Genomic DNA, 21857 nt, shown 5'->3' on the forward strand with positions numbered 1-21857 from the left:
CCATATCCCCATGTAGTCTTCTTTACCATGTAATGATCATGAATTAATAAACAGAACTACTCATTTATTAGAGGGCCTGAATTGCTTACCTTGAACCCATTCCTTCACATTATAAATATTTGATGTTAGGATTCCAAACAAATTTTCCAGTAATTGTCACCTTTTCCCTACCATGGTTCTTAAACTGTGAAAATGGTTATTTTTTACCTTACTTACCTTAAGGAGTTTTTTTCTTATTATGACTCAGTTGAATCTTTTGTATGGCTGGTAAAAAAGATTATTTTCTCTTGAAATTTTTGTTCTGTCTTTAATTTTTTCAAGATGTTGGTTAGGTTGAGCTTTGTAACCCATATATTTACTTCCCCTTTTTTGACATTCATAGGAAGTTTAGAATTTTTATGCCAATGTCTATGAAGTAAGATTTTTATTTTGTTTACTGTCTGCAAATGGAGCAAAGTTGACTTTAAGTACAGTTTTAGATGTTAAAGCATCCAAAATTCCTTTATGGCTCAAAAGATTTTGATGAAATTTTATAGGAAGGTAAGGCTTCAAAAGCAGATGTTCTTGAAGGAAGATTATCATTATCTGATTCCTACAAAGGGAGATTATCCAACTTAAGGACATTACATATTAAAACTTCCCCAAACTGCTCAGTTGGTTATGATAAAATTTTATAAGAATGTAAGGCATCAGAAGTAAATGCACACAAATAAAGATAATAAATGTCAGATCACTGCACAATTTCTTTAACATTATGTAAATCCACTTCAGGAAAGTGTATCTTTTTTGCTCTCAGCGTTTCTAGTTCCAGCACACTTCTCTTAAAATATCCAATGTAATATTTTTAGAACTAAGGTGGAAAGGCGTGACTCAATTATACCCTGCCCCTGCAGTACTGTTTATTATACCCCCACTCAATGAGTGGTTGGTTTTGTCCATCTGTGCATCCATTTGAATTTCGTCGCAATTTTCTCAGCTTCCAATGAATGGATTTATTTCAAATTTGGTTTGTAGCTTGACAAAGATAGGGCATATATTTTAATTCATTTTGGGTGCTGTCAGATGTCAACTTCCTGTTTTGTGGTGTTTGCCATTTTTGTCTCCCATGACACATCGCGAGGGGACATAGAAATGCCGGGCATCCGTCTGCGTTTTCCGCACTTTTTTTTTGTCATGCTTTTAGCATATTAGTTTGTTTTTGATATGTGGCCATATTATGAAGCATTACAGATAAGTTCAACTTGGTTATGATGGAATGATTTTTACGGAAGTTATGGCCCTTGGACTTAGGAAATTTCAGTGAATTTACAGTTTTTTGCCAATTACACAAATCATGCACATGGAATAAATGTCAATATCTTGACCACTCAAGCGTGATTTTAATGCACACGGTAAAAGTCAATAAAGTTAATATGCTGGTACAAAATTTCTGCTGGGGAAATTACTTTACTTCTTGTTAACATTGTATAAAAATGACATAAAAAGTTATTTATCAATGTGGGTAAATTGGTCATTACACAGGTGGCACTCTATTTTGTAGATGCATGTCGGCAATATTAACGATCTTGAAAATATAATCTATGCTATCAATGAACTCATATGATGAGACCAAACTATATAAATATAACTGAAATGATGACTCAAATTTGTAATTAACTTGGATTGGATCCTAAAATCACCATTGAAATTGTGCTAAAAATAGTATTTCATGAGGCAACACAGGGGAAATACCTATTTGAGAATATTTATATTTGTCCAATGTTTGTATAACTGGTGCATGTTAAGGCAGTTCATATCTATAACTACACTGTGCTAGATGTATTTTTGTCTTTCTTCAAAAGGTGGCAATGCAGAAAACAGCGTTTTTTCAATATTGAAGGATTTAAAATTATGCCAGGGATGTATAGAATAATATCATGTAGTCCCTGATTAAGTTTAAGAGTGTTAAAGGTTTGATGATTCTTAAAGGCTGGTTTTTTTTTAATTAAATCTCAGGTATATTTGCTCTTTTGATTGTCTGGAAAACATGTTTGCATAACAGTGAAAATGTGCTTTATTCATATGCAATGTACATTTAAGTTTTATTTAATGTCTTTACACAGTGCTGTAAATAACAGATTATACTGAAATATCTTACGTCAGATGCAAATACTACCAGTACTGTAAAAAATGTACCATTAAATGGTCCTTATTTTCTCACACAAAGATGACTAAAGCTTTCAGAATCCTAGAAAAAACCCTGACTGTGAAATAATAGAGAAAATTTTAGTCACAAATATCCTGGCTCTATATGGATGGATTGATCTCAAATTTGGTGTGGCTACAAAAGATGGGGCATATGTTGTAATGATATTGGTTGCTCTTTGATATCATATTCCTGAATGAGTGGTGGTATGCCTAGCTCTACATGGTGTGCAACTTCATGTTAATTTTGTTCATAGGTGATTGTATGAATTTTGTTCTAGTATTTGAATTAACAAAAATTTTATCCATTCCTATACTACTTGAAATAATAAGAATGTTTGTTCAAGACTTGTTTTTATATTCATGCCCTGTTATGACTGAATATGTTTGTAGGGTGTTTGCTTTGATTGAGAACAGTGCCCAAGAACACATACATGGAGATGTTACTAAACTGAATCCAGAACAGAAGATGTTAGAAGTTGGATTATCATCCACATTTACATCAGTCTTACAGCAGTGTTCAGCAGCAATATTTACAGTAAGGGATTTTCTGATATGATCAGTTTAAGAATTTCTATAATACAAAGATGTAAGGAAGGTTTAATATTTGTAAAGGACACTACCAAACCTAGGCAGTCCAGGATTTTACATTTTTATTTATGCTATCTGTTTACATTTTTAACCCTAATATATTTGTAAGCTTTGAAACTAGATGAATCCTATGTTGGCTATGTTTTTTTTTTTGCAAGACATCTTCACATTTAATGAACTTGATTAGATTTAAGATAAGTGGAATATTTTTAGCATGACTTTGCATCCAATATCTTGTTTTTGTTTATCTGACAGTTCTTTTTTTTTATCAGTTGACTTCATATTCACATTTCAGAGTGCACTCAGGCATCTCCACCATTTTGTTGCAAACAGTATCTATGAAACCAAAGTTGGAGGAAGATTTGCAGCTAACTTATGCAGAGCTGCTGCTAAAGTAAGTTGTATCCAACAAAATGTAAGGATTGCAGTAGCAACAAGTACCTATTTCATTTGAAAAATGCTGCATTTTGTCCATTTATAGTCAGTGTAGCGAGTTTTCAATGTGGCGTAACGTTACCAAACACAAATTGCTTGTGATTATTATTTATTTACTGATTTTGATCAAGGTACAGACCTTTGAAACTATTTTTAATGAAATATTAGGATGTATTTGCTTATGTCTTTTAATCTGCTTTAATCTAACATCACTAATTTTGTTCACAGGTGAACCCAGAGGCAACATTAAAGCTTTTCCTACCTCATCTGTTCAGCAGTATAAAGGATCATATTGCATCTCGTAAGTTTTCAGTTATGGTAAATAGTGAACTATATTATATCATTTTAAGTAGCACTCCAGCTAAGAATATTGCAAAATTGATTCATGGTTGAAAAGCCTACATATTTTTATTTCTGATATTTTGTTTGAAATATTATAGTAAACAGAAACTAACATGCAGCTTTTCTTATAACCCTTGTTCATATGAGGTAAAATTATATAGGATGTACTATAGAATTCAAAATCAAGGCAGATAACTCTGTAAATGACACTAAAATACAATAGAAACTGTTGGATTTTCCACGTGGATTATCTCATAAGAGCAGACAGAATGGAATGAATAATTAATAAATTCATACAGACCTTTAAAGAACTTAATAACAAAAATAAAAATTGTAGCCTTTTTTTATGTGTATCACATTTTACAGAATTTGCATGATTATTAAAAAGGCTGCTACTTAAAGTCTTATCTGTCTTTAAAATGTTTAGCTTGTTGTTTCATATCAACTCTGTTGATGTTCTTACAGGACTTGAAAAGTCTTTTTTATATAAGATATCTTCATATATGATTAAAACCAGTGCTCAGGAATTGAAAATGTTTGTTGTTTTAGATGAAGATTTTGCTGAAGAAGAAAGACTAGACAATAGCTTTTTATGGGACCTGCTTATGCTTTCTCAGGTAAGATGTAAATAAGGAAAAAATGCTGTTTAGCTCACCTGGCTGTAGGCCAAGTGAGCTTATTCCATCACTTGGCGTCCATCGTCGTCATGGACAAATTTTAAAAAAATCTTCTCCTGAAACTACTGGACTGACAGGTTTTAAACTTGGCATGATTGTTCCTTAGGGTGTTCTGCACAAAATGACCATTGGGATTGTTGATTCATGATAAAACATGGCCGCCATTACTAAAAATAGAACATGGGGGTCAGATGGCAGTTTTATGCAAATAACTTAAAAACTGTTGCCTTTAGCAAATTTCTGGTTCAGGTCATGAATATGCTATGAAAAGCATTTCTTGCATTTGACAATTTAGTTGATTTTAACTTAGCCTGTCTCATTCCTCAAGTTTTTCAAATAAGCAAATGGTTAACCAGTTGAGCGATTCAGGCTCTCTTTAGCCTCTAGTTTATATTTCATCCCTGTACATATGAACCAGGAAGATCAAACTCAATATTTCTAGTAGATAAATTTTCCTATTTTTTCCCAAAGATGACCTTCATTGAATATACTTAAGAATTTGATTGTGAAAAAAGCTTGAATTTGTTTTTGAGATGATTGAGTCTTAAAATGGGCATATTTTTGCAAACTTTTTTATTGGATTCAATATTTTGCAAACAACTAAAACCAAAAGATAGTTTTTCCTTAAATTTATATAAAGAACACTTAACTGACATCCTTTCATATTTCAAAAAAGAAAATTGGGTCACCAAACTTCTTTTCTTGTAATATTAAAAAAAATAAAATTCCCATTTCTATAGAACTTCTTCCCAACAATTATCTCCCCATGAAAGAGACTTTTTACAAGTAATGTTTGTAATTGTACCGTACTAATTTTCCTTAATTTCATGTAAAAAATTCTACAATATTTCAAACACTATTAGAAAATATGATATATGTCTGTATGATTTTGCAAGGTAACAGAAAAGAATGCTCCATGTGATAGGTGTGATCTACCTTTAATAGTCTTTCTATAATATAATATATAAAATTCCCATTCTTGGGGTTTCTAGATATTATTTCCCAAGAAAACTGTAGCAGTTGTATATGATTGTTCAGTGGAATTATTGCTTGTGGAAACGTTATATCTTCTGATTGGTGGAAAAAAAACTTAATTGGACATATTATGTGTACATTTTGATTAAATTAATTAGCAATATGTGTGTAATAGCAATAGAGTCCAAAACAAATATCACATACATATATATGTCTGTTTTACCTAATTTTTAGTTGGTGAGATGTAATGGACAAGAACTGATGAAATACAAGGACAATTTGTTAGAAATAATTCAGCTGACTGCTCATTTAAAGTGTGTAGAAGGATATGAACTAATAGGACAGCTAATAAGATACACACTCAGAGCATTGACATTACAGTATCCTCTTGATTATAAAAGCATAAATGGATCCTTTGATAGACCTGTAACAGAATATCTAGCTATCCATGTGAGTTGTCTGTCTTCTAGTATAAATTAGTATGACATAATTGTGATTTGTTTTTTTGTCATATTTGTTATTAATAAATTTTCTAAATTATGATTTGTTTTTTTGGAAATTTTTGTTAATCAATTTTCTAAATTATGCAAGAATCTTCTATAAAGCAGAAATTGATGCAACACTATGTTGCATAAAACAGTAGAACACAATGTTCTCAGGATACCATGCAGTCAACAGCTTTTACAGCAACAGTATAATTGGATTTTAATTCTTAATAATGCATTCAATATAAAGAGTAATCAAGGGAAACAAGGTTATAGCGGTAATCAAAAGAATGTAATCCAGGGACAAAAACCAGACATGGAAAACAGACATACACAACAAAGAACATAAAGTAACTAAAATCATACATACAAAGTAACAAAAGCAAATGAGTAACTCGGACTCCACTAAAAACTGGGAGCATGGACCAGGTGCACCGGTAGGGTAAGCGTCCTCTGCTTTTCTAGAAACACCCGCCGAGTTGCTCATAAAAAGTCAAGTCCAGGGTAGACAAATGAGGAAAGGTAAACTATGACCCATTGAATAAATCAGTTTTCATGGTGCAGATGGATACCCCATAACGATTCATGAGTCCATGATGACGACCATAAAACTTCTGTAGTGATGACTTCAATCTTGTAGCAACATAACCCTGTTCCAGAAGCCTATATGTTAGAGTTCTAGCACGATACAAAAAGTGTGCGTAGTTTCGGCAAGCTCTGGCATAATGTATGAGTTGTGATATGAATACCCCATACGCAGGTGCTGAAGGGATGTTGCCAATAGTAGACTGGTACTTGGTTGTTAGCGAGTGTGATATTTGCCTACAATTGCATTCTAATGACACCCTTTTGATACATTTGTTTACTTACATATTACCTGTAGGACTGGGCAACTCCTGGTGATGTTCATAATATTGGAATGTTATGGCATATTCCTTCTCAAGAGGAAGTCAGCTTTGCCTCAGAGATTATTCACAGTGTGTTGGGTAAAGAATTAGATGCCTTACAGTCAATTTCAGCTGATAATCAAATGAAAAGGTTAGACAATGGTTTTTAGGGTAACTGGGTGTCTCATATTACTTAGTATCAAAATACACAACAGTAACATATCAATTTGAGGAGATTGATGTATCATTATAATCTTCATAAACCTTACATACCTTTGACATTCTTGTCATTTACACATATTGCTTTTTTTTTCTTGGTACAAAAAGAGAAACCTGTGTAATTGAATGCCTATCAATGCAACTTTTCCTTTGCTTGCGTATTTAACAATGTGAAAATGATAGTATGGAAATATTAGGTTAAGTGTTCATTTTATGCACATTTTTGTCCCCTTTGAAGTGTTGCGAGGTGACATGGAAATACCAGGCATCTGTCTGCTGTACTCTCCCTCTGTGTTTTCTGCACTTTTTTTTTGTAATGCTTTTACCAAATAAGTTTGTTTTTGGTATGTGGCCCTATTACAATGAGTTACAGATTAAGTTCAACTTTGGTTAAGGTTGAATGATTTTAATGGAAGTTATGACCCTTGGACTTCAGTGAATTTACAGTTTTCTGCAATTTTTTTTTGTAAGGCTTTTACCAATTGATTTTATATTTTGTATGTAGTCTTACTATGAGAAGTTACAGATTAAGTTGGACTTTGGTTACGGTTGATAGATTTTTATTTAAGTTATGGCCTTTTGAATTCGAAAATTTCAGTGAATTTAAAGTTTTCCACACTTTTTTTTTTCACAGAGGACATTAGAACGCTGTTTTCTTTTATTTCATTGTGATGTTACTCATAAACATGACAAATGAAACTTCAATAGAACTTTTTTCTTCAATTTGTGTGTTTTTTTTTTTTCAGGGAGGAGTTGCTGTGTAGATTGAATGTGATATTGGAATGTTTATTAGGTGCAGGAGCAGTTGTACATATGTGGGAGGACACACAAGTTGATCTGTAAGTTTTTTTTTTAAACTGGTGATTAAATACAAAATAAGAAATGTCCCACATATATATATTATTAAACATATAATACATCCTATTTTACCACCAGTGTATATAAAAAATGTTTATCATAGGACATTTAAATCTTTGTTTTATGATAATTAATAAGTATGTAAAAACAGTGTAACCATGATTTGCCAGTTATTTACTTGTTCATTTTTCATGTGAAATTGGAATGAAAATGGAAATTAGCACAATCATTTTCTTTAAGAAAATTTGGACTGATCTAGAAAAGCTTTTGAATATCTTAGAATCAGTATATATTGAATGTTAGTATAAAGTTAATATAAAGTTTAAGGAAAGCAGGTCATTATTAGTAAAGGTGCATAATTGATGATGAAGTAAATACTGTAGTTTATAAGTAAAAAAAAAATAAATATGTCACTGTTTCTAAATATGAAAACAGCTGTTTGTTGACTGGAAATATAAGATATACAGTTATTCTTTTGAAAAGGAAAAGTGGCATCTAACATTGTTTTGGATTATTATTTCTCTCTGACATCAAACTAACACCACTTCACTTTAGAATTCTAACAGTAGTAAATATGTAAACATCTATGTATTAAGTGTTTGCAAAACTGTTCATATGATTTCCCTCTTAGAAACACAAATTTACTTTATATAGGAATAAAAGTGATTATCAGTTAAATATCAAGTACATCACTTTCAAAAAATTATGATTGGTGTCAATTATGTGCATACAGCTAACAATATGGACATTTGATGATGACATGGAAGCAATTTGATAGTGTACAGCTTTTTAGCACCACATCAAAATTGCTCATGGCATAATAGTTTAATTTAACTACTAAGTGATTTCGAAGTAAGATCATCACAAGATAATGCTTCTCTTTTTTTCAGTATTGATTGTCAGGTTCCAATGACAAGATTTTCATGTTCATGTTCACAAGGAAATTTAGGTAAGTTATAAAGGAGCAGGAGCCTGACTTTTCAAAATGAGGTATCTTTTAGTTGTCTAATGTGGAATCACTTGATTTCAAGTAACACATGCTTTCATGTATTTTTTTTATGACGACTATTATATTCTAGTTTGTGTAGTGCATACTCCTAGGGTCTGTGTGATTTTTACGCAACCATATAACATATGCTGTCATATAATGTAATGGTGTTGTCATGGACTGTGTCTGTAGACATTTGGTGACTGCACTTTAACTTGTGTATTGATCTCTATGAATGTTTACCACAAGGTTCCCTACCAGGAAAGTCATACTGATATTGATTTGTTGGGTTATGACTTCAACCATTCAAGGTGCAACCTCTGAGGTTATGTCATGCTGTGCCCTGCAGTGCATTTTTTATCTATTAAATTCATATTGTAGAAACCAAAAAAGCATTTGGTAAGACATGTAATTTTCATCATAGATTTGTGATTAATCTTGTAGATTTTTAAGGCCATGGAAATAGTGTTTGTTCTCAGGCTACTTAAAAATGAATGAAAAATGCCATTGATGATACTATGTTGCTTTTCTTATTTTGTTTATGTTTTTGTTTTTTTGTAAAGTATCTTCTTAAAGTATCACTATATATGTTCATTCCAATAAATTAGAAGAAAATTTGTATGCCATTTTGGATTTTCAAAACAAAAATGTTAATGTTGAAGTGTTTTTATGCAATGGTACCTGAGAACAATATTAATATTTTTAGTTAATATAGCTGATTGTTAATTATAGTTAGTGTTCCTTTTGGTAAATACCTTGTCTGTTCTAAGTTGTCAGATGTCTACTTAATGTTGAAAAAAATATATTATCAAAGAAGTCTGAGATTTTTAATATTCAGTAATCAAGGTCTCCATCTATTTGTTCATCTGCACCTTTTTCTTTACAGTTTTCTCTCATTTGATATTTTGACTGATGCTTAATGTAGTTGTGCAATATCGCAAGGTTCGAATTTGAACTCTAGCAATATCAACTTCCTGTTTGACAGCTTTGTTTATATTTATTATTGAAGGTTCCTAGGGTGGGGAGTATGGGGTATCCTTTAATGAGCAATGCTCTCATTTATTGAAATATTTTTGTCTTGAAATTTTTATTTGCTTAGTTTTAACACCAGTTGGTTGTAAGTATGTATGTCATCAATAATACTGTATTACAACATCCATAACCTAATACAATGTAATATTATCTTTTTATTAACAATTTATGAGATAATTCTCTTTCAGAAATCAAATTGAATGGGAGAAATGTTAGGGAAGCTGTAGTAACAGCAATGAGGTCACTGTTGTGTAAGTTATTTAACAAAGTATATAAACTTTTATACAATATTTACAAAAAGATTATATTTCAACATGTGAAATTGGTGCTCTAGATTTTCTTAAGTAAGTAACTGATCTTTTGTTTTTATTCTGTGACAGTTTACATTCTTATATAATAGTAGAGAATGTATTTTCCTCTTATGTCAACAGTAGCCTATAGTGCAGTTAAATAATCCATCTGCAGTTAACCATTTACCCTTCTAGTCTTTCCATAAGACTCTCAATAAGTCAATTTATTGTCTACAAAATTAGGCTTAAAACTCCTGGAATTGGAACTTCAAAAATGTAAACAAATGAGTCTCTCTTCTTCCTTTGGCATCTTTAGTTTAATGCTAAATCTTGTGTCATGATATATTTGAAATGAACTCTAATCAGCTGATTTTACAATTTTTCCAAAGAGAAATGATTACAGGGGCGATGGTCAACCACTACATGATATTGGATAAATATTGGATAATATGCTCAATTTGAAAACCTGAATGGAAACTAAGATTTTTTACTTATGTATTACATGTATTGATAACTCATGATCCCGCTATTGTCTGTCCTCAGTTCAAATACACAGCAGAGAGGTTATTTACTTATAATTTAATTTCAGATGTAACATGCTTTAAAAATAAAAAATTTCCATCATCTCTTAGACCAAATTTTGTCATGTGACTATGAAGTTGTCAACCTTTTTTGATGAATTACGGGTTAAATTTTGATACTAAAATTAAATTATATGGAATGACTGTTATATTTTTTTCGGTCTATTTGAAATAAATTGCCTGTGGTGCACAGTTAAAAACAACTTGCTATGCTGGTAATTTAGTGTGTACCACATGATTGAGGTTATTTCTTCATAGACCGAAAAAATATGTCATTTCTGAAGTGTCACGCAAGTTTCTGAGCCCAATTAAATAATTATTTATAGATTACCCAAATCTATAAGAATAAGGATATTCTCTCTATTTGAAAAGACCATAATTTGATCTCTGCATCACTGGCTTTGCGCATAAATTTTTCAATAGAATGTTAGAAAAATTAGGTTTTTGACAAAGTTATCTGCCCTTGAAATGTTCATTTTCAGTGCATTTCAATGAAATTATAACTCAGTGCACCAACATGATACGGAAAATGTTGTCTTTTTTCCTTGATGGTGCAAATAGTCAAATTACGTTATCAAAATGATGGGTTTTTTATATCATGTTTCACCCACTGCCTTATTATTACAGAGACTGACACTTAAGCTTACTTATGTCTTCCTGTTGCAAACAATAGTTCTAATGCATCTGTTTATACATCTGTCATACTGAGGGAATAATTATTTTGTATAATCTGTCATACTGAGGGAATTCATATTTTGTATTATCTATCACTTGAACAAATTTCATACATCATTATTTGATTAACCACTCTATTTTGTCTTGATTTTACATGTTATGGTATAGGAAACTATTAGATCACAATCGTTTCGCATTATTCATCCTTTTTCTGTTTTAGTGGATCTGTTCTATTTTTTTTTTTTATTTATTATTTTTTCACTTCATTTATTCCAATCCTTTCATGTTTTAGCTCATATGACATTGACCTGTGAAGATGATACCAAAGGTTTACTGAAAATTTTATCTGTAAGTTCAGTTTTAATTGTGGATATTTGGTCTTGTGTCCATCATAAAAAACATAAAAACAATTGTATAGGTGTTCAAGACTATATGTGAAAGTAGCATAGCCATACACACAAAATGTACGTAACTGGCCATGGATCTTGCTGTGGAATTTCTATTTTATGGCTGTTTCTGCTGACTACTGATTGTATTCTGGTTTGGCTGATTGTTATTACTAGGGACCATCTCAAGAATGCTATTTCCATGTACACTCACATTGCTATTGAGCTCAATTTGTGCTTGCTATACTTGTCACAGTAAAACTTTCAATAAATGAAATGGTCTTAATGACAATGCTTACAAAGATACATGTTTTAAACTTGTAGACCAACTTTACTTTATGGTCAGTAAGTTCTTTCATTTAATTTGTGTGAGTTGCATGTTGCACTGGATTTGTTTCTTTTTTTTTTTTAGATTTATGAAGCGGTGCTATTTTTTCATGGTGCTCAGAAAAATGACTTTGATTCTAGATGGAAGAGTTTTCATGCTGTGAAAATGGCTTTACAGGATGATGTATGTAGTTTTATATATATACTGTCAAATTCTGTATTCATTATTTTACATTAAGATATGTTCAAATAGACAAAATAACACTTTTCTGTGTGTTCGTTTTCCTACCTTTCTCATTTTTGCTACTTACCTTTATTGCTACTGCATTGTCATATTGCAATCTGGTAGTGTTTGTGTCTAGATTCTTGGTAGTTACATTAATACTCATTTCATATAATATCTTCTGGCATCTTATAAATTTTATATAAATAAATACTTACAGTTGATAAATGGTGTTGATGTGTTGTGTATCTTCAAATTACTGTGAAAGTACTTTACTTTGTGGATCCGGGAAGAAACACAAGTTCGTGGATTCTTGAATTCTGTTTTGAAATATTCAGTATAATCTTCAATGGGAATCTACTATTTCATTGGGAACCAAACTTCGTGGTTTGACCTACCCATGAAAACCATGAAAATCCGTACCCCACAAACAATAGTACTCTCACAGGAGATGAAAAGAAATTTTGACAAAAAATGAATGAATGGTATTATTTCAAATTTTTCTAAGAAGTACCTTTCGAAAAGTCATACATGCAATTGACTGCAAAAAGAAATCAGTACAACTCTGCTATTTCTTCTTGATTAAATAAAATAACATTATATGTCGAAGAAATTCCTCTCAAACACATGTATTACTGGTCAGAAACTGAACTTTCATAGTTCTCAGGTGGTTTTGATAGAAAAGATATCACTCATCCCAAAGAATTAGACAGGAATGACTGAACAAAGAAAATAAATAATTGTTTTAAAATATTACCAGTCCATTTAAAAATGATATGTTAAACTTCCATAGTTTAAGTAAAATAATTGATTTCTTAAATTTTCTTCAGGTTAGATTTTCTTCCAGATAAGCATTTCTAACAATGAAGTTGTCTTATTTTTCCAGCTCAGAAGACAGAAAAGACATATAAGAGCATTATTGGTAGATAGGGTACAGTTACAGCAAGAGGTATATGACAAGTGTATACAAACATTTTTCACAATTTCTTTTACAAGTTTATAAATTGATTATCAAAAAAAGGCCATTACCACAAAAAAAGATGCAATAATAGTACCGTATTTTCCGAACTATAAGCTAAGTGTTAGCCTCGACTTATTGTGCACTTCAACTTATCTAAGGATTTTTAAGAAAAATTTTCATCTACAATGAATTTTATTAGATATGTTACGTTCACATTTGATTGCTTTAATTCAAAATTTTTGGTAAAATACAATCAAGGAAAGCTGTCACTCAAACAGTCAAACCGGTGATTGAATTTGAATATTATTGAACACTGCAGCTATCCTTATGAAAGAATACGATGATGTTAACAAAACTCTTTTTTAACTTGGAAAACATTATCGAGTGTTTTGGAGTTATCGGTCCTTTAGTATGCAAATTGATACCTATTTATGGTATGTTGTAACACATTCTTAAGTGGTTCAAGTTATAATTAGTAAAGGTGTTATCTAAATGGCTAATTGCAACCAAATTTGCAGGTAACAATTATCTTTTATTGTATTTCGTAATACCAGGTAATATTGTTTACTACCGCTTTGTAATTATGACCAATTCATCAAACAAATTTCCCGCTTTTTTCACACATGGGTGCCCACATTTGACACGTTTACGATTTCGTAATCCTGATGATCTAAGGCTTGAGAGCCATTGACACGCCATTCAATAAAAATAATTGAACTCACAGACAAAGTACACTTAAACAAAAACACAGATATTAATTTAATTCAGAAATCTTATACTTAGTAACATTGCTAGAATAATATGCTGTTGAAAACAAACCTCTCAACTTGAACTCCTATGACATGTATAATATAAATACACACGTCTGACCCTCAACTTATCTGCCAAATTCGACTTATCTATGTTTTTTTCGTTGATTTTGGTCAAACTTTGATCAATTCGACTTATACTCCACATCGACTTATAGTCTGGAAAATACAGTAATATTTTATACTCAATTTTAGATGAGGATGTTATATAGTTGTGATAGAATATTTACACAGAGACACAGAGATATGATGAAGGATCTATATAAACTGTCTGTAAGCAGGTATCGAGAGGTGAGCTTTATAGAACATGATCTAAATAAACAGTCTGTATGCTGGTATCGAGAGGTGAGCTTTATTAGAACATGATCTCTATCAACTGTCTGTAAGCAGGTATCGAGAGGTGGTCTTTATTAGAACATGATCTCTATCAACTGTCTGTAAGCAGGTATCGAGAGGTGAGCTTTATAGTACATGTTGTATATTCTGTGAAAGTACTTTAATTCGTGGATACTAGTTTTTATGGATAAGAGAAGAAACCCAAGTTTGTGGATTCTAGAATTCGTGGTTTTGAGGTTTTCAGTTTACTCAGAAATGGAAATTTTCTTTTCGTTGTTAACCAAATTTTGTGGTTTAGCCTATCCACGAAAACCATGAATATTGGTACCCCACAAACAATAATGCTTTCACAGTAAACTGTCTGTAAGCAGGTATAGAGAGATGAGCTTTATAGAACATGATCTATATAGACTGTCTGTAAGCAGGTGTAGAGAAGTGGGCTTTATAAAACATGATCTATATAAACTGTCTGTAAGCAGGTACTAATAGGTAAGCTTTATAGAACATGATCTATATCAACTGTCTGTAAGCAGGTATCGAGAGATAAACTTTATAGAACATGATCTATATAAACTGTCTGTAAGCAGGTATCCAGAGGTAAGCTTTATAGAACATAATATATGTAAACTGTCTGTAAGCAGGTATCCAGAGGTAAGCTTTATAGAACATAATATATGTAAACTGTCTGTAAGCAGGTATCGAGAGGTGAGCTTTATAGTACATTGCCAAATTACTGTTTAAATGTACCTTGAACACAGCAGTTTTATATGATGACATCATGCTTGCAGACTGTATAGAGTTTTATGGTATATGCTGCTTGGCTCATGTTATAGAAGGTCATTGTAGCAGATGATTAAAATGTAGGTTGTACAGAGAAACTTCAATGCTACAACTTCAATATCAAATAAAGACATGATAACATGCTACAATTCAATGTATGACCTGTGATCTGAAATAAACACTGTGAAGGTATGATTTATTGTGGTGTATTAATACTCACTATCTTTGTTGCATACAGAAAACCACCAAAATAGTACATAGAAAATTGATTTTTTACACTGTATAATGCTGATCATTTTTTGAAACTGAAAATTGATACCCAGGCATATGTTCATTTGACATAATCTGTGAAAATTAGTAAGTTTATAGTACCCAAATAGTTCACACCCATGATGTCAACAGAAGAAAGAAGCATGATTGAAAGGATTGATTAAATGTAAGTTATGAATAATGTTTTTGTTTTAGGTTAGGAAGAAAGCCCAAACTATCATGTTCAGCAGCTTCACCAACATACCTTACTCCTACAGATGTGTTCTTCCTGATGTCATAAACCATATCAAAAATCCTGATCAACCTGAGTATCACTTCAAAGTTAGTATCTCATATTATATTAAAGTATGTTTGCTACAGACACTGTGAAGTCAGCCTCATATCTTGACCTACACTTAGAAATCGATGGTAAAGGAAAACTATTGACCAAACTTTACGACAAACGTGATGACTTTTCATTCTGAATTGACAACTTCATCTGTGGCAACATCCCTTCGGCTCCTGCGTATGGAGTGTTCATATAACAACTCATACGTTATGCCAGAGCTTGCCGAAACTACGCAGACTTATTGTATCGCGCTAGAACTCTAACAAATAGGCTTCTGGAACAGGGTTATGTTGCTACAAGATTGAAGTCATCACTACAGAAGTTTTATGGTCATCATCATGAATTCGTGGATCGTTATGGTGTATCCATCAGCACCATGAAAACTGATTTATTCAACGGGTCGTAGTTTTCCTGTCCTCGTTTGTCTACCCCGGACTTGACTTTTTATGAGCAACTCGGTGGGTGTTTCTAGAAAAGCAGAGGACGCTTACCCTACTGGTGCACCTGGTCCATGCTCCCAGTTTTTAGTGGAGTCCGAGTTGCTCATTTACTTTTGTTACTTTGTATGTATAATTTTAGTTACTTTATGTTCTTTGTTGTGTATGTCTGTTTTCCATGTTTGGTCTTTGTCCCTGGATTACATTCTTTTGATTACCGCTATAACCTTGGTTCCCTTGATTGCTCTTGCTTTTATGTTCTAATTAGAACATGTTCTGTATGCATTATAATTAGGTTTATAGACTTCATTTTTTGGTCTCTTTTATAAATTTTTCTATATATACAAAAAGTATTACATTTAACCATCACATAACAGAAAACAAGTTAGATAAACCTATTGACTTTTTTTTTCTATGTTTCAAGTGATGTTTGTGATGCTCTATCTGTGACTGACATGTATCTTCTTTGATAAATGATTACAAAAAAAGTTAGATTGCTTGACATTTGAAAATTTCTTATTTTTAGGCCTATTAATGGGGTTCTTGATAAGGGTACTTTGGTAGTAGACATTTTAGGGTATTTATTTTCAAAATTATATCTATTTTATGCTTGGCAACTTTCAAACAGATGATTTTTATGCAACAGCAAAAAATTTGTACCAAGCTTGAATGTTGGTTCATACTTGCCTTAATTGTTTTTGGTTCAACCTCTGCATCAAGATGTGCCCTTCAAAGCATTTTATTCATATTTATTAAACTACAAGAAATACAGAAATATATATGTGGTTTTCATTTTAAGGTTGAAGATCTTTATACAACTGATCTTGTTGAAACTGTATGACAACTTCTTAACAAGTTATTGACTTGAAAGCTCAAATTGAAAATTTTGCTGTTTTTCCTTGTCACATCCGGACAAGAGACTTGAAAATGCTTGGCATTTGTCCTTCATACCTTGTAAGCACTACATTTCTATAAAGTTTGGGATGAAATTTAAACCATGGGTTGCTACTCTGGATCACTTGGACAAAATGGAGTTCAAAGATGTATTGCTACTATTGTTAGAGTAATCTTCTTTGGGAATTAAAATTCTTCTCAATTTGTTTTAAAAGGTCTATCACAACACCATTTCTGAATTAATTTTGATATAATTTACACCAAGAGTAACTGCCATGAATTTCTGGAACCAGTTTGAAAGGCTAATATTGTGAGTTATCTCCCTTGAAATTTCTTTTTAAAAAATTTTGTAAGCACTATTATGCCAATATTTCTTCAAAACTTTTGTAAGCACTTACACATCTACATTTCCCAACAGATTTGGATATAGTTTATGCCAAACATTACAATAATGATATGAATTTTAATCAACAAATTAAACTATCAGCAAGGTCAGTCTTCACATGTGATTGCATAGATTATTATTTGTAGGGTGCTTTGCATGTGATTGTTGGAAATGGTAAGAGAAACATGGCAACAAAGAGAAGTTGGGATGTTATTAGTGGTCTGTGGCCAGCTATCACACAGGCACAGTATTCAGAGAAACCATCAATACTGAAGGTTATAGATGATATTGTTAACAAAGTTGACAAGAATATGGAGAGTCCTGCCATTGAAACAAAAGTAAGTTATTGATTTGCTTTTACCTAAAAAAAAAAATAACATTGAAATAGTTTTGGTTGATTGAAGAAAAGTTGTGGAAAGCATTTTATGTAGTTTATTTTTATCATGCATTTTCTTTGTTTATCATAATTTCGGTATAACCCTTTGGTCTTTTGTGAAAATGTCTGTGATCAGGAGACAAATGAAATGTCCACTGGGTGAATAGTGTGTTACATCATGATACCTATCAGAAATTACATCAGTATTACTAGCTTCATGTATTAGCATTACAGGTATTATGCTAAGCTATTATTATGCCTACGTACTGAAAAAGCAAAAATGTTGTATTAATATCAAATGAATTCCAACACTTTTGATGATCTGACAGTGATTTTACATTTTAGACCACAGAAAGTGTTATAAATGCTGCTCAGAGACTGCTGCAACCTAGAGAACCCTGTCAATCTGGTGCATCACAGTGTACAGTTGAACAGTTACGAGCTGGTCTTCAGTTTGAACAGAACATTAATGAGAAAAACCTAAGGTTTGACGAATGTTAATGTTTTTTTTTTTTCTGTTCCAAGGAGTTTGAGTATAAGTACAAGTCTTTATAAAAATCAGACATGATGTGATTATGAATATCAGAAACCCACCAATTTCACTTTTATTTCATATTGAAAATCAGTTACAGACAAAATAACCCGTCTTAGTTTGTCATTTGGTTGTTGCACTATTTTATAGATAAAAATATGTAGATTGTGTATGAAATTGACACTTTACTGAAGTTATCATTCTTGACTTGGTTTGATTTGGTTTACTGTAGTAGGAAGTAAGAGTGAAAAAGTACCAATCTAAATACAGGAAGGACTGTTGTCAAAGAAAAATACAGCATATGTTAACCAAAAAGCAATGTTTGTTCTATGCCTTGTATGACATCTACCACAGGCTAATTGTTTTTCTCTGTGGACCTTTGGTTGTATTACCTATAGATTTAATGAAAAGTTAAAGCTTATTTAGTAGATAATTAGATATTTTAGCTTTTCTTTAAAAATGAAGGGAGCAGGAATGTGACCTCCAATATTTGCATTAGAAGGATTGATGATTGACATCTTTTCTTTGTTGTTTTTTTTTTTAGACTCTACAATCAAGTAATTGAAGATACTGTAAAACTTATCAATGCTGGAAACCTGTAAGTTAAAACATTTTATAAGAACTTATACTACTACCTTTCCAGGGGTGACAAATAATATTTGTCCTTCTGATTGATTATACATTCAAAAGTTAATGCTTGCCATATTTCCCAATCTCCCATTATTCATTGAAACGTAACATCAAACAGTTATTTAGTACATGCTGTTTAAAAGATAGGGTATTGTACTGCAGAAATCACCCAGTCTGTCTGTCTGTTAATTCGTTTGCCAGTCCTAATATCTTGAAACAGATTTTAATGGAGTTATTACAGCAGCTTGAATATGAGTGATTCCAATTTCAGTACAAATCTAGGTAGGCTACTGAGTAATTTGAGTACCCCTCTGGGTAGAAATCTGCCCCACTTTATAGCAACATGGCCTACTTAATTACCATTGAACACCTGTGTGATCTTTTGGACACTGTCTATAAAGTTTGAATAGCTATCATTTATGATGACCTTAACCTCTAAATCATACCATTCACCACTGTGTTTGGGTAGCTTTACATCACAGGCACTAGACATTATATCAGTTGAATTACAAACTGATATGATAGCACCATATGTAGTTTTGCAAGAATTAAGGCAATTGCAGTTACTATTGTTCTACATAATCAATATAAATAATCTTGGATTTCTCATACTCTGATTTCTGAACTCACCAGTCAACTTGTACAGTAATAAATCTTAGTAAAAAAAACGCACACTAATTCAAACTCACAACCATTTTTTCAGCTTGGGTAATCAAAGGTGTGAAAAACTGAAGCCCTATCATTAATCAGTATCATTTTGACACTGGACCGCCAATGAAAAAAATCTGTGAATTTTTGAACTTCAATTTCTCAAACTCCTGATAAATCAAGCATATTTGAATGGTTCAATGGATTTTGAGCTTATGGTATTTCTTGGTAAGAAATTGTATTGGGTTTTCAGTAATTTGTGAATAAAAAGTTAATTACATTAGAGGCTGTGAAAGGCATGTGGATGATTGAATAAAAAGTTTCCAAATCAGCTGTTGCATTGCTGAAATGTTCCACGTAATAGTTGAAACATTGGAGTGTTAAGTTGCTATTCAGGTAATCAGTAAGTAATCAATAAAAGTTTCTTATAAATGAAAGCTATTTATCTTTTAATATATATCGCTATCATCACTATTTTTTTTTTCCAGTACCTGGAAATTTAGCCATATAGGACTGGTTTTTCTGTCTCTACTGTTGAGGCATGATACTCCTACTCCTAAATGCTTAATAGAACTGAATGTGAAGACAATGGTTCATGATTCTCTTCATGCCAGAAAGGTTTGCTTTATCTTTATGTAATATTTTAAGTACCATTATTATGATAATTTTGTGGTGTACTTATTTTTCGCTATATTTGCATTTGAAGGAAAAAAGCAAAAATGCTTCTCATATAGTCATATTTGTAAACTTGGAAAATTGATACCTGCAAATATGTTCATTCACTTGACAGAACCCTTGAAAATCAGCAACCACAAAAATTAACATAAGGTACATGTATTTATAGCAAAAGTTTTTTTATTGGTACTGATTTTAAACTTAAACTCTTTCTCTATTTTATACCTTTGCAATATAGCATTAAATGTTATTCACAACTTGTATATCTAAGTGTACATGTGCTACTACCATTGCATTTGTCTATTTTGATGGTGTAGAGGAATTACTTTAATGAAGACAAAATTCAACAAATATATACTGTAGAATCTTGATGTGTCGAACTTGGATTAGTCAAAATCTCGGAAAACTCGAACTAATTACAAAGTTCCAGCAAAACTTCCCTTACTCCAATACAATTTTACTTCGGATGACTTGAACTCAGATAACTCGAGGTAATCAATCAGTCCCCTCGATAGGACTTCAAGGTTTATTAACCCTGATGTCTCGAAGTCAACTAATTAGTCGGAAAACTGATTGCTTTATTACAAACAATGATCATAGTGTGTTTTAACAATGATTAGTGTGGCTTTCTTGTTTGTTTGTTTGTTTGTTTGTTGGGGTTTAACGTCCGAGCAGCAATATTTCAGCTATATTCAGACGATGAACATGAAATTGATGATAAAATGAACATGAAATGTGTGTGGCTTTCAAAATTAATTTAATAAATTTATAGTGAAAAGAAACCAATTTTATTAATTACACATCTGAATTTACACTAACAGTGATATCAGATATTTGATATTTTGATAAAAAAAAAAAAAAAAAATTTTAAATACAGATGAATTGTAATGGTATCTGACTATTTAATGAAACTTCAAACAGACAATAGTAAGTGTATTTCAATGACTACGTTCATTTAACTAGTGAATTTGAAATTTTATCGTAATAATGTAGAGCACATGGTTTGACAATACTCCTGGTTTCGAGTCAAACAAAGCAGCATTTTATGAACTATGTTGGTGCCTTTCAGTATTTCAAACATGATATACAACATACAAAAAGTATCTTCTGATATGAAACGCAAGACATTACAAAGTACTGTGTAAAGTAAAGTGCATGTACTTGTAAAAGCACAACAAATGATGACCTCGGATTACTCGAACCTTGGATAACTCAAACATTTTTGCATGGTCCCTTCGACTTCGACTTAAGGAGGTTCAACTGTGTATATATATTATTGTCTTTTCTTATTTTGCACCATGAATATCACAGAGTTCTATTCCAGTATGATTTTTAATGGAAATTTTCATTTTAGCTTGCCATAGCAGCAGTTTCAGCTATTTTAAAGCAGCAGAAGCGGAAACATAAGAAGATGGATATAGATCCTCATGCCATTTCTGGTACAGTGCGTTCTGCTACTCAGTTCTGTCCTGGCGACAGAAAAGATAATCAGTGGATACTATATAAAACTGATGACTTACCCACTTCCAAGGAGAAATACAATAAAATGATTTTCATAGAGAAAACACACTGGGGATACTACTGCTGGCCTAAGTATGTTAAGTAAATATAGAACGAGCTGGAATTCGACTTTTTGCTAGA

The 21857-nt window shown here is 31.8% G+C and overlaps 1 protein-coding gene across 1 annotated transcript in view; it reads left to right on the forward strand.

Moving 5' to 3' along the window:
- The window catches only part of LOC148623994 (proteasome activator complex subunit 4-like), a 95192-nt gene that overhangs the window by 23494 nt on the left and 49841 nt on the right, over window positions 1-21857 (forward strand). The window contains exons 15-33 of the mRNA XM_088566393.1: window positions 2578-2722; window positions 3071-3169; window positions 3439-3511; window positions 4102-4169; window positions 5439-5654; window positions 6573-6727; window positions 7542-7634; window positions 8544-8602; window positions 9862-9924; window positions 11512-11567; window positions 12018-12116; window positions 13042-13104; window positions 14121-14216; window positions 15507-15632; window positions 17502-17693; window positions 18077-18216; window positions 18808-18861; window positions 20030-20159; window positions 21571-21809. Of these exons, the coding sequence (XP_088422519.1) occupies window positions 2578-2722; window positions 3071-3169; window positions 3439-3511; window positions 4102-4169; window positions 5439-5654; window positions 6573-6727; window positions 7542-7634; window positions 8544-8602; window positions 9862-9924; window positions 11512-11567; window positions 12018-12116; window positions 13042-13104; window positions 14121-14216; window positions 15507-15632; window positions 17502-17693; window positions 18077-18216; window positions 18808-18861; window positions 20030-20159; window positions 21571-21809 (2166 nt within the window). The remainder of the gene's footprint in view (window positions 1-2577; window positions 2723-3070; window positions 3170-3438; window positions 3512-4101; window positions 4170-5438; window positions 5655-6572; window positions 6728-7541; window positions 7635-8543; window positions 8603-9861; window positions 9925-11511; window positions 11568-12017; window positions 12117-13041; window positions 13105-14120; window positions 14217-15506; window positions 15633-17501; window positions 17694-18076; window positions 18217-18807; window positions 18862-20029; window positions 20160-21570; window positions 21810-21857) is intronic.

Source organism: Perna viridis, chromosome 2, assembly GCF_037379345.1.
Source record: "Perna viridis isolate PV_CMFRI_1.1 ecotype Kerala chromosome 2, ASM3737934v1, whole genome shotgun sequence".
Taxonomy (NCBI): domain Eukaryota; kingdom Metazoa; phylum Mollusca; class Bivalvia; order Mytilida; family Mytilidae; genus Perna; species Perna viridis.